Genomic DNA, 14,846 nt, shown 5'->3' on the forward strand with positions numbered 1-14,846 from the left:
GATGGATGGATGGATGGATGGATGGTCGGGCGGATGGATAGCTAGATGGATGGATGGATGGATGGATGGATGGTCTGGCGGATGGATAGCTAGATGGATGGATGGATGGATGGATGGATGGATGGATGGATGGATGGATGGATGGATGGATGGACGGACAGATGGTCGAGTGGATGGATAGCTAGCTAGATAGCTAGCTAGCTAGAGAGATAGATAGATAGATAGATAGATAGATAGATAGATAGATAGATAGATAGATAGATAGATAGATAGATAGATAGATAGATAGATAGATAGATAGATAGATAGATAGATAGATAGATAGATAGATAGATAGATTTTTTTATGACATATCCTACTTCACTGGAATACTCCACAAGTTTGGATAGCAAGAACGACATTGAATGCTTTTATTTTACTTTAATTTTAATCAGTTGCAAAATGCTTTGTTGTTAGACTTATTTGAGCAGAGATAACTAGAAAAGATAAGTTGAGTCAACTAAACAAATGTTGGACCATATTTTTTACAGTCAAGATTCATTTTAAAAACAAAAATGAAAAAAGAAGAAGACATATTTCATTAGAAAGTGACTGTGAAGAGTCTGTGGAGACGCTCTTCTGTGGTCAGACTGAGATTCACATTCTTCACTTACACCTTTGGCCTCCTCTTTTAAATTGCCATTTGCCGGTTTTACAATGGTTTCCCCAAATACACACTTCCCCTGTTATATGTTTGGTAATTAGCCCTGCTTTGTTTTCCTGCAAGTTGGCTGAAGTTTAGTACTGGTGTGTTGATCAGTGTGTCACGGGTCGCGTCCCATGAGCTGCTCTGTCATTGGGCTTGAGTAAGATTTATGACGCACTTCCTGTGGCGAAAGAGAAGCAGGACGCACCACTCGTGAGGTAATGCTGGCTGTCCTTCCCGGAGGTCAGAGACGGCTCACTTGCTTAAGTCTTTCTCTCCCTTGGGTACAAAGCTGTTGGAAGATATTTGATATTATGGTGCTCTGTCATAATACTGAGTAACGTTTAACCCAGTTTTGAAATATTAGATATCAAAAGTCAAATTCATGTCATAATTTTTTTCAATATTAGAGGTGCTCATTTTATTATTATTATATTTATTTAGAAGTGTTTGAATGTCATAATTTTAAGGCTGTACACAAACAAACAATAGACCACATTAAAGGTCAGAGTTTACCAGTAAAAGCAGAAAGATAAAGTGATTAATATATTTTGATTAAGTTGCTCTGACAAAAATACATTCATTCGAGTCCTCTATTAGTAAATTATTATACTAAAACTAAAACTTCTATTATTCTAAAACTAAAGAAGAAATGCTCCCGTCAGTCTACTTTTATATGCATTTTTAGAAACACCATGCAGTTTTATGAAATAAACTTAAAACTACGCTCAAGTGACATACTGACAGAAATGTACACTCCCTGGCCATTTTATTAGGTACACCTTACAAGTACCGGGTTGGACCACCTTTTGCCATCAGAACTGCCTTAATCCCTTGTGGAGATTTCGGTCCATATTGACATGAAAGCATCATGCAGTTGCTGCAAATTTGTCGGCTGCACATCCATGATGTGAATCTTCCGTTCCACCACATCTCAAAGGTGCTCTACTGGATTGAGCTCTGGTGACTGTGGAGGCCATTTGAGTACAGTGAACTCATTGTTATGTTCAAAGAAACGTGAAAAATGATTCATGCTTTATGACATGGCATGTTATCCTGCTGGAAGTAGCCATCAGAAGATGGGTACACTGTGGTCATAAAAAGATGGACATGGTCAGCAACAATACTCGGGTAGGCTGTGGTGTTGGCACAATGCTCAATTGGTACTAATGGACCCAAAGTGTGGCAAAAAAATACCCCCCACTATTAAACCACCACCAGCCTGCCCTGAACCGTTGATACAAGGCAGGATCGATCCATGCTTTCGTATTGTTGACACCAAATTCTGATCCTACCATGCTAATGTCACAGCAGAAATCGAGATTCATCAGACAAGCCAACGTTTTTTTCAATCTTCTATTGGCCAATTTCAGTGAGCCTGTGCAAATTGTAGCCTCAGCTTCCTGTTCTTAGCTGACAGGAGTGGCACCCGGTGTGGTCTTCTGCTGCTGTAGCCTATCTGCGTCAATATTGGACATGTTGTGCATTCAGAGAAGCTCTTCTGCATAGCTCGGAATAGTTATTAGAGTTAATGTAGCCTTTCTATTAGCTGGAACCAGTCTGGCCATTCTGCTCTAGTTTCTAAAATACTCAGACCAGCCCGGCTGACACCAACAACCATACCATGTTTAGTCACTTAAATCACCTTTCTTCCTCATTCTGATGCTCAGTTTGAACTGCAGCAGATCATCTTGACCATGTCTACATGCCTAAATGCATTGAGTTGCTGCCATGTGATTGGCTGATTAGAAATTTGTGTAAATAAGCAGTTAGACAGGTGTTTCTAATAAAGTGGCTGATGAGTGTATATGTAATGTATAATACAAGTGTACTTATGATGGTTGTCAGTCTTGTGATAGATATAAGACTTATAAGACTTCCAAATCAATACCTAAATTGGAACATAAAATTTAAGTAAACTACTTCTTTATCAACAGCATTGGTTAGATTAAAAAAAAAACATTAACAGAACACTTTCATTTCATAAAAATAGAGGGTAAATGTTTTAGAGATTTTTTTATAAATGTTCTGAACACTGTAAAAACATAGTTCTTTAAAGGTCTTTTCACTGTCAAAACTCTTTGGTTCTTACTAACACTGTTATTTTTAAGAGTTTAGTGCACTTACAAATATAATTATTGCATTCGTACTTTGATTAGATCTGATACAGTACATTTACTTTAAGGATTAGTTCACTCAAAAAAATTCTGTTATTAATTACCCTCATATGGTCAAAGTTCTCTGAGTCCATGTTTATCTTTGGATCACAAATGAAGATCATTCAGATGAAATCAAAGAGCTCCCTCATCTTCCATAGACAGCAATGCTCCAGAGACATTCCCGAAAAGGAAACAAAAACATTGAATGTGTCTTCACTGATTCAACTACAATCATACAAAGCTTTTGTGTGCCAAAAACAATGTAAAAAAAAAATTGTTCACCAATGGTTTCTCTTTCTTGTCAGGTTGTAAGTGCTAGTATACTGCACATTTACAAGCACTGTGCAGGGATGTATGGTAATGCAAACAACTTCTCCTGTCTAAAACAAAGCACAAACGCAAGCGAGGTCATATCTGAAAAGCTAGTCCAAGCATGATAAGTAAACGGGCACCTTATAATGACACGCTGAAGAGATTAAACTGTTTAAGGAATTAGTCATTTTTGTATACGTGAACACAAAAGTACACTTGTAACTTGATACTATTTAGCTTAAGCCAATAAAGACATATAGTATGCTTTTGAGACAGTGCTGGTCTATGGAAGATGAGAGGGTGGCATGAGGGTGAGTGAATAATAACAGAATTTTCATTTTTGGGTGAACTACCAATGTAATGATAATTTAATGGGCTGCTTTGTGACATCATAAACCCCTGGTCTAGTCCAAATGAGTTTTTAAAAACAAAATACATTCAAAAATAACGTATGATGGTTATTTAAACTACTTGTGTTTTTTGGGACAACATAATCGTTTTATGTTTAATCCACATGAATTTGTAAAAAAAATGAAGTTTACTGATTTGTGTTGGAACAGCATGAAGGAATTGTGTGGAACCCAGAAATGTTTAGAGTGTATTTCTGTTTGGAGTGGACTTGTGGTGTGTGGTTTATGCCACACTCTGAGCACTGACAGTTAAAAAAAAAAAAGTATAATAGGAGGCCTTCAATAATATTAGTACAAACTTGAATACTCTATTTTCTGCTAAGAGTTACAACAAAAATGCGTGCATGTAGTATGGGATGCAACTTGATTTAAACCTGTGTGATTTGTTGAAATGGTCTGCACTAAAAGGAGGTTTCACACCCAAAAATTGCAGCATGTTCTGCCTTTGTGCTCAGAGATTAATGATCGGTGAGATTGATGATACATGGCGTGGCTGAAGCCTATGAGGTGTGTGTGTGAGTTTGCGGGGGGAGTGGTTTGTGTACGGGGACTGATTAAAACATGAGGGGGCTCTGTTAATGAGTGTATGACAGATGGAGAACCACCCCCCAAACACACACATACAATCTATTCTACGATATGATCAGATGAGCAAAGAGGACGGTTGTTCAGGTTTTCACTTCACATGATCAGATAAAATCTGACTTTTGTTCACAGCAATATTCATAGTTTAACACCATTTATGGAGTAATGTTTATTACCACAATAATGTTTTTCATGTGTCTTTCTACACAGCATGTTTCAAATGCATAGCCAAAAGGTGAACATAATATGATTGCTAATATGCTAACCTCAGTCCAAAACAGAATTTTATGTATTTTCGTCATATTATTGTTCTCAAAACTAAATTAAAAGTTCACTGTTTTCAGTAAAAGAGTTGACATGATATATAGGTGTATCCTTTTCTGCAAATGAATGAGAGAAGAATAATGACATGCCTCAGAGCCACAATGAATTTCTCAGAGGAAGGGAAATCCCTTGGAGCAAGTCACATGCTTTTTCTTTCAGTCCTTTAAAGATTGTCATGCCTTTTGATAACCCATGTAACAGAGTTGACGAGAATTTAGGGACATACACAAATTAATGTTTGATTTCAAACATGACAAATAATACAAAATATTGTTTCCTATGCAGAGTTTGTTCTTGCAGTTGAAATCAGAATTATTAAACCCCTTTTGATTTTTTTTTTTTCCTTTTCAAATATTTTCCAAATGATGTTTAACAGCGCAAGGAAATTTTCACAGTGTGTTTAATATTATTTTTTCTTCTGGAGAAAGTCCTTTTTGTTTTATTTCGGCTAGAATAAGAGCAACATTTTAAATTCCCAGACAGTTAATTTTTTTTCGATAGTCTTTAACCTAACCTGCCTATAACCTAATTAACCTAGTTAAGCTTTTAAATGTCACAATTAGCTGCATAGAAGTGTCTTGAAAAATATCTAGTAAAATATTATTTACTGTCATCATGGCAAAGATAAAATAAATCAGTTATTAGAAATGAGTTATTAAAACTATTGTGTTTAACAATGTGTTGAGAAAATCTTCTCTCCGTTAAACAGAAATTGTGGAAAAAGAAAATAAGCAGGGGGCTAATAATTCAGGGGTTTCTAATAATTCTGACTTTAACTGTAGCATAGTAAAGTAAATACAACAAAAATTATTAAAGTTGAATGTTTTTGTGTTTTTTTTTTTATTATAATTGAAGTTGGAATTCAGTAGGCAGAGAATTTAGGGACATACACAAAATTTGGGATGTGCACAAAAATAGGCATACTGGGAGTCTCCATGTTAGTATCGTCAAGAGAAAATGTGCTCAAATACACATTAAAAGTTTATTTTTCAGATATAAGTTAAATCTACTTTGCATTATTATTCAAAAATTTGAAATATAATAAAAGGTTTCTATTGGAGAATTAAAATTGACCTACAACTGTAAAAAAAAAATCTGTAAATTACGAGATTTCTGTATTTGGTAATTTTTCTTTTTCCTTTTTATTTTCCCCCATTTATTTATGTTTTTGAATTGCATTAATTGACCTCAAACAAGTTTTAACCTTGAAAAGTTAAAAAAAAAGTGACTTTTATGAAAATGTTTAAGTTTAAAGTGAATTAATGTCTAAGTTGTACAGTTTATTACGCAACAGAAACCTTGTTACAAACTGTCAGTAGATTTTCTGTTATTTTACAGACTTATAGCTCTATTATTTCCTATACATTATATTATTTCAAACTTCTAAAATGTCAATAAAAGTCACTTGGTTTAACTGTAGAGTTAAACTTTCAACATCAAAAATAGACAGAGCAGAGATCAACATCCCATAATCCAATTCACAATCGTAAATAAACTAAAAACACTAAATACGAAAACTGATAATAACAGATATTTTTTACAGTGCAGGTACCTGATTCCCTCTGTTGCACATTTTATCTCATTGATTGTGACAAGACAACTACTATGTTGTTTGCTTTAGTGTTTTTAAAGTAAATCACAGACTTGAATTCACAGGAAGCTCAAAAAAGCTATTTACTAAGTAAAAAATCTTGTGCAGAGCAACTTCCATTTTTGATTTTTGATTTTATTTTCATTCATTTTCTTTTCAGCTTAGTCCCTTTATTAATCTGGGGTCACCACAGCGGAATGAACCACCAACTTATCCAGCATATGTTTTACGCAGCAGATGCCCTTCCAGTTGCAAACCATCTCTGGGAAACATCCATACACACTCATTCACACACATAAAATACGGACAATTTAGCTTACCCAATTCACCGATACCACATGTCCTTGGACTTGTGGGGGAAACCAGAGCACTCGGAGGAAAGCCACGCGAACAAGAGGAGAACATGCAAACTTCACACAGAAATGCAAACTAACCCAGCCAAGGCTCGAACCAGACACCTTCCTGCTGTAAGGTGACAGCATTACCCACTGTGCCATCACATTACCCTTTATTTTATTGTTTTTAATTTTTATTTATTTGTTTAATTTAATATTACTATTTGTTGGAACTCAACTCAAATGCGGATGATTGACTTTAACTATTGTTGAACTGAATATTCAACAAGACAAACACTGACTGAAAGCTATAAGACAGATGTAATTCGATGCTAGATCCCCATTTCCAATAAAAAAACATTGCTCACACACTCTTGTTTAAAATATTCTCTTAAATATGCACATTTCAGATAACCCTTGCACATTTATCAGACTGCTTTGGTCTCTATGTGTATTTGCCACATGGTGCCCCCCAAACACTATCTGTTGTCTGAGACGGAGATGACCAGACTGCTGGTTTCTCTCGGCTGGTCTCAGAGCCGTGACTGTTGGGTTAAGGGGTGGGTCGCTCTGCTTTTAACTAGTGATAGATGATAGCAAGGGTGAGGTCTCCGACACCCTGCAACTGAATGCTCAATTGGCAGTCATTGTTGAGGACAAACAGCAAAAAAAATCCAGGCAAACCTGCAGTGATTAAGAGCTTTTCCACATCTCTCAAGCAGCTGATCTCCTTTAATATGACATGTTAAAAGCACCTATTTGCATCATGCCGCCTCAACAGGATTGAATTCACGTTCGCACCGAAATCCAATCCCCATTCTCGTCGGCTCTGATATACTTTGCAGCTCAGGGCGATTGTAATGCTCTGTAACATGTGGCTCCATTAGAGGGATAAAAGGGAGGTTGATAAATTGTCCTTTTAGTCCCTTTCTTTGACTCCACAAATTTACATTATCTAACAGGGAACAAATGAAAAGGGCCTGATTAGTGTGGAATGAGTTGGAAGAGAAGCCATTTGTCTTTGTTAGCGTCCCTCTGTGTTCTTTTATGTGCTGTTTTTACAAGGATGGGAGCCAGTGTGCTTTTCCCATTCGACAGGTCGGCTTGCGGACTGACAGAGTGGTCATCACTAACCCTCTCTCTCAGGAACAGGAGTTCAACACTCTGAATGCTGGTGACTTCTGAATAACCTCCTGAGGTAGTGGGAGCTCACCCTTAAATGACCCCTCACTCTGAAGAGATCTTGGGGGGCGTCGAGGGGTCTTCAGACCCTCCGCTAGCCTTGTGGGGACAGAGCGCCTGGAATGTGGAGAATTCTTTTTGTTTCCTCTGCCCTCGCAAAAGATTTCTAAAAGGCCATGGTCAGCAGATCTTGCACTAAGCAGTTTGTAGGGAAAGAATATTATGATAATCCTCTGACCCAATAAAACTGCAAATGAGAACGCTAATCTAAAATAATGATGTGGTGTTGATTTAATGAAAGCTGTTCTAATTATTGTGTTCACAATCTTAAAAATGAAGTTTGTTTATTGATGATGATGGCTCCATGAATATTTCTTTTAAAAATGTCATTTTAAGCATATTTACATCAACGGTTTGTTAGATTTTTTAGATGTTCTTAGATTATTATTTTTTTTGTCCTGTTTCTAGTCTGAATATCTAAATATTCTTAAATCAAAAAGCAAAACTTATTGTCTTGATTTAAGAAAAAATATTCCAAAATTAAATATGTTTTTCCTTAAAACAAGCAGAATAATCTGCCAAGGAGGTAAGAAAAATAATCTTGTTTAAAATCGAAAACAGGTTTATTTTTCTTACCCCGCTGGCAGATTATTTAACTTGTTTTAAGGAAAAAAATTTACTCAATTTAAGCAAATTATTTCTCAAATCAAGAAAATATTTTTTACTTGTCTAGAAAATGCTTCTTGATTTAAGCATTTGTGGCTATTCAGACTAGAAACAGGACAAAAAATCTCAGCTAAAAAAAGGCATTTTCGCAGCGTTCACACTAAGAAATAAAAGTTTATGTTTTTAGAACTGATATGATTTTTAATTCTTCGATGAATCAAAAATTTATCTCCTATGCTATCACTGTGGAAAAAGAAGCCTTTTTAAATAATAAATAACTAGTATTTGTTTTAATATTTTACATATCTCTGCATTCCTTCAGCCAAAATTTCTTTTGAAACCTTTAAATTGACGTTAAATTTAAAACATTGATCAAAAATTATATATTGATATTACGAATTGCTTTGTGAGTGAATATCTTTAGTGCATGATCCACCCAAAATAAATACATAATAATAAAACTGAAACTTTGGTTAGTTACATATTATTTTATCCTTGTTACCTTGCCTTTCTTATAGTAAAACCATATTTTTTTGCTGAGTAAAATGAATTAACACCATAGACTTATTATATGGTTAGGGGTTAGGTTTGTTTGCAGGTTTATTATTGCATTTTCATATGCATCATTTATTGTTTTTACTATTGTACAGTGTGAGCATGTGTAACAAGGTCATTATTTTCTCTTTCATTTTGCTATTGCACTCTTTTTACGCTATTGCCCTTTAAGGTCATAGTTATAAAAATTGCAAAACAAAATTTTAATCAAAATAAAATTATACTGCATTTATAACACTTCCTAATAAGATCCTATTAGCTAATTTTAGTTAATTCATTAACTAATGATGCTACTTCAGTAACTTTGAAAGAGCCTACTCAGAACATATGCTAAATATGTATCACCTTATTTTAAGTTTTAATCAACATATCAGTAAATTTTGACTCAATCTGAATTGAAATTATTTTACATTTGAGTTGCATGATGATTTGTCAAAAAGAGTGTATTATTTTATTTATTTATACTATTATTGTGATTATTTAATTATTTTGTGATGATTTATACAACCAAACACATTCATATAAATCATTAAAAGCGATGTTGTGTATTGTGGTCACTTGTAGAGCTTGAGTAGGCTGTCGCTGTGAGAGGTCTGGACCTCGCCTCCCCCTCGGTGGGGCCCCAAGAGTGCGCAGCGAATCCTCAGTCAGATCGCGGATAGCAGCGGGGAGATGCTGCCGTCCAGGACGGCGAAACGAGACAGTTTGCCACTAAACTGGACACTTCTTTCATATTCGTCCAAACATGGATAATAACGACACATATCTCCATCTCAGTAAGTGCTTGGTAGTTTTCCGTCTTCTTTTTCGTCCCGGAAGTGTGAGCGCTGTTGATTTCCACGAGTGCGGTCCCGCGCCGTGTGTGTGTGTTTATCTGAAGTACGGCTTCTTCAGACGGACTTTGTACTATATGCTCATAAATTGTACGTGCCTGAGTTATCGGCGCGGTCGTGTCATGTGTATTGACTTGGAACCAGTGCCAATGTTAAAATCAGGTGATAAAGATTGTGCCTCTCAGTCAGGGTCAGGGGTTGGCACTTTAATTGCGGTTATGTAATTTATAGCTTTCCAGAGCGCCTCTTGTTAAACTGTTTGCTGTCAAGTAGTTATTAATGGCTCTCGTTTGAGCCCGGACAGCAGCGTGTCGTTGGTTATTTATTTGTATGTGTTTATTTAGCAACAATCTCGACTCTTTGAAGGTGTGTCAAATAAGAAGTGACCGCTCGAACAGGATCATCCATTCACGGCTCTAGAAGATCAGAGCAGGTTTTAGCAACTTCACGTGGAAAATGTTTGTGTTCTTCTTGACATGCAGTCAGACTCAAGAACATCCCTTTTTGACTCAGTCTGCAAAACTATTAGCTTTTTTAAAGAGAATATGTCTGATCTTCAGTTCAGTCGTTTTATTCTGTGCATCTTTTTAGCTATTTTACTTAAGACTTATTTTAACTCTTCGTGTTTCGGTTTTTGTGCTTCAATGCATGTACATGTCCTTTTTTTTAGAGCAATAGCAATATGACAACCAGGTTTTTTTTAATTTATCAATTCTTGCATGGAAGGACATCTGGTGTTTAAAACATGTCTAATAAGTTTTCCATTTTTTTCCAGGCAATTGTTTTTTTTATTTTTATTAATGAATTTATAAATAAATAAATATTTTTTGTCAAAAATGTGAATTTATATTCAATTTCAACATTTAATCTTCATTTCCTTTTAGAAATGTATGCAGTACAAAAAAAAAAAACTATTACACTTACCAAGATAGCACGTACGTCTGCAAGATGTATTTTAAAGATGGTTTGGTCTGGAAAACATCTGCTGTTAACAGGCTTCCCTATTCTTGGCAAGGCTTCAAAGTGTTCAAATCTTTTCTGCTCCTTTTTTAAAGGCAATTTTTGTTAGGTTTGGTCTGTGGATCAAATAGATCAATACCAGCATTATGGATGCAACATTTACAGTAAATACTTAAAACAGAAATTCACAGAGAAAGTATATGTTAACAATACATTGGCACATCTGGTTATATTTTCCAAAACTACTAACCACAGAGTTATGGGATCAAAAAAAAAGCAATAGGCACGGGTATAAGACTTTGACGGTATATGATAACCTTAAAAAAAAAAACACATTTTCACGGTATTGTGATTGATTCTCCTTTCTTCATTAGTTTTAAAAACAGATTTTATTTACAATTTAAAGTGGCATCATTGGATATCTTTTCTGCTGTAGATACTTGCTATATATATATATATATATATATATATATATATATATATATATATATATATATATATATATATATATATATACACACACACAAACACACACATAGGAACAGTAAAGTAGAAAATTTGACTTATCCAAACCGTGGAATACCATGAAAACAGTTATCGTCCCATGACTAGTCTGCAAACAATTTTAATATTTTAAATTAGGAAATAAACATGCATTATAGATGTGACCAAAAAAGTTTGTGAAAAGTTTGTTTCTGATCATTGACAAAAACCTTATTTACCCTACACTCTCAGAAATAAAAGTACGCGAGCTGTCACTGGGGTGGTACCTTTTCAAAAGGTACACATTTATATCTAAAAGGTCCATATTGATACCTCATTGGTAGGCCCACACGGAATCTGCGCGCGCAGAATTCCACAGATTTTCTGCAGATTTTTAGCCCATCATTGATTCTGTTTATTTACTTGAGTAAATGTGTAAATCTGAATTTATTCTGTTTTAATTCAGTATTAGTTTTTATTTCATATATTAAGGTTTTAGTTATGATACTCCGCTGGATACTCCCACCCCATTACCACATACATCATTCGTTTATTACTTAAACTTATTTATTCTTTTACCTATCTCTTCTTTTTACACGAAACATATTTGATCTTTTTGGCATCTTTTACAAATAATATGTTTGATTCCATTTGTACCTTTTCATTTTGTAACATAGACCCAAAGAAAAAAAGAAAAAGAAAAAAATACATAGTACTGCAAATAGAAAAAAGAAAAAACAACAACATCAACATAGTACTGCAAATAGCCATTAATTAAAATTTAATCATACCTTTTTCTTTTTATGCTGTTTTAATCACCTTCATCCTTAAATTCCTTTATTAATTTATATTTATACAGTTTTTTAAATTGATTAATATCCTGACGTTGTTTTAGAGTCTGAACTATACTGTTCCATAGTTTTACACCACGTACAGACATACACAAACTTTTTAAAGTTGTTCTTGTTGTCTTCTCTCAGATTATTGATCATAACTAGCAAAAAAACAAACATTTGAAACATTTTAACCCTTTAAACTATTTTTTTGCATAATGACACTGTCACTTTAATTAAAAAAAAAAAATATATATATATATATATATATATATATATATATATATATATATATATATATATATATATACTGTATATATATATGTATATATATATGTATGTGTGTGTATATATAAAGGGTGTCACAATCCTCCAAATTCTCGATTCGATTACATTTTCGATTCTAAAGTCACGATTCGATTCGATTTTCGATTATGAATAATTAATTAATTAATGACCAATTAATTATTTATAGCCTACCGTTTAAACTACCTGACCTGTATGGTCTTTGTTTTACCCATAAACAAATCATACAGTAAATTAATAAAGGCAAGATACACAGATAATTACCACCTGTCAATCACTTTTTCTGCGGGACTCGTGAATAGGCAGTGATCTGTGTCGTTATAATGGCGTCGGTAAAAAAGAGGCACAACCAACAGGAACCAGCCAACAGTATCTGAGGTGTTCGCTAAAATGACTAAGTACAAGTGAGTGAACGATTGAAGCAGTCCTCTGACTGCCTGGACCTGCTGTCTCGAGCGCAAGGCTGTATGTGCGTCTGTGTCTGTGTGGTCACGTGATGTGCATTTTCAGAGGCAGAGTGGAAGGACGGGCTGCTCAGAAATGCCACACGCCACTGTGGATGTCAAATCGTTGTCGTTCTAAAATGCCATTTAAAAACAAAGACAGTGTAAACAGGGCCTGAGTGTGTACTTTTTGCGAGCGGATTTGCAACCGGGGCGGGTGGAGGATCGCGATGCCGGTGTTGTATATCGGACGAACCGTACGTAATACGTAAATAGCAGAGCTTGCAAAACTGTGTTTTTTTTTTTTGTCGACAACACGAACGTTGTCAACATAACTCACTGTAAATCCAAAATGCTTACACACCGGCGACTTCATTGAAAGAGGAGAGGGTTTAAGTTCTGTTGACGGGTCTCCTGCTTCTGCAGTTTAACAAGCACTTCAACAAGCCTGTTTTTTTCCCGCTTGGCAAGCCAAGCTGACGTGACATGGGGGCGTGGCAGCATCGACGATTCTATTTTTTGATTCGATAATCGAAATTGAGGATAAATTTCGATCGATTTTGATTAAAAATTGAAATCGTGACACCCCTAATATATATATATATATATATATATATATATATATATATATATATATATATATATATATATATATATATATATAAGTCAGAATTTTTTCTTCTGGAGAAAGTCTTATTTGTTTAATTTTGGCTAGAATAAAAGCAGTTTAAATTTTTTTAAACACCATTTTAGGGACAATATTATTAGCCCCTTTAAGCTTTTTTTTATCTCAATAGTCTACTGAACAAACCACTGGTTTACAATAACTTTCCTAATTACCCTAACCTGCATAGTTAGCCTAATTAACCTAGTTACGCTTTTAAATGTCACTTTAAGGTGTATAGAAGTGTCTTGAAAAATATTTAATCAAATATTATTTACTGTCATCATGGCTAAGTTAAAATAAATCAGTTATTAGAAATGAGTTATGAAAACTTTTATGTTTAGAAATGTGTTGAAAAAATATTCTCTCTATTAAACAGAAATCGGGGAAAAAATAAACAGGGGGCTAATAATTCAGGGGGGCTAATAATTCTGACTTTAACTGTGTGTGTATATATATATATATATATATATATATATATATATATATATATATATATATATATATATATATATATATATATATATATATATATATATATATATATTGAATAATTTGCTCAGGCGAATAAAGCGAACGGGAGGTAGTGGAAACTACAATTCCCATCAGCCCAAGCGTGGCCATCATCCTTTGCAATCTGTTGTCGCTACAGATCCAGTAATGCGGAAATGGAGTGTGCTGCTAGTAGCAGGGATGAAAAAGAGCTGGAAATGATCGAACCTAAAGCGGGTTTTAAATCGGGTGTGTGGAAGCATTTTGGTTTCTCTCTAAAAAGATACGAGAAAGGAGAAAAGGTGACAGACAAAGAAAAAACCGGTATGCAGGCACTGCCAGACTGTGGTGAAATACAAGTTGGGGAATACGACTAATAACAGTCATGGGGACTCCAGAAACACAGCACACTGTTCAGATTGATGCAGACATTGACTTGTACTGCAAAGAGACCTCTATCTCACTCATGGCTTGTCCTCTCAAGTGGGGGAAAGACAATGCACAACGTTACCCACTGCTGTCAACCTGGGGCAAGTCATATCTCTGTCCCAGAAACCTCAGTCCCAAATGAGAGGTTTTTTTTTCTGTTGCAGGGGACATTGTAAATGCCCAGAGATACCAGCTTTTACCAGATTATATTTATATGATAATTTTCCTTAAAACCCATCTCTATCTAAGTGAGTGAGTTATTAAATATTTAATGTGATGCGTTTTCAACAATACTAAATTGAAACTTTATTTTTTTTACATGGTTTAATATTTTTTTGTTATTAAAATTGAAGTTCCTGTTTCAAAGCTTACAGATAGAAGGCTAATTTGTATGTCATTGACACTTTTGGCACTTTTTTGGAGTATTTTCATTAGTTTTGTTTTTCCTGTAAATGATTCAATAAATACCGTACCGTGAAATTCATACCGAGGTATAGGGTTGTAACAATATACCGGTATGGCGGTTTACCACGATTTGAACGTGCACGATTATCATACCATGAACAATTGCATATCAACGGTTTTAACCCTTAAAGACC

General features: G+C 34.7%; 1 protein-coding gene across 2 annotated transcripts in view; it reads left to right on the forward strand.

Moving 5' to 3' along the window:
- Nucleotides 1-338: 338 nt before the first annotated feature.
- Nucleotides 339-14,846, forward strand: part of rxrga (retinoid x receptor, gamma a) — a gene marked incomplete at its 5' end in the record, with an annotated part of 57,950 nt that continues 43,442 nt past the window's right edge. The window contains 3 exon segments of one of the 2 annotated variants that reach the window (NM_001443458.1): nucleotides 339-387; nucleotides 9,937-9,944; nucleotides 12,225-12,252. Coding sequence is in view for 1 of the 2 variants with exons in the window: in NM_131217.5 (NP_571292.3) it covers nucleotides 9,550-9,580 (31 nt within the window). 2 annotated transcript variants of the gene reach the window in all.

The sequence above is a fragment of the Danio rerio genome, chromosome 2 (genome assembly GCF_052040795.2).
Source record: "Danio rerio strain M-AB ecotype USA chromosome 2, GRCz13ab, whole genome shotgun sequence".
Classification (NCBI taxonomy): Eukaryota; Metazoa; Chordata; class Actinopteri; order Cypriniformes; family Danionidae; genus Danio; species Danio rerio.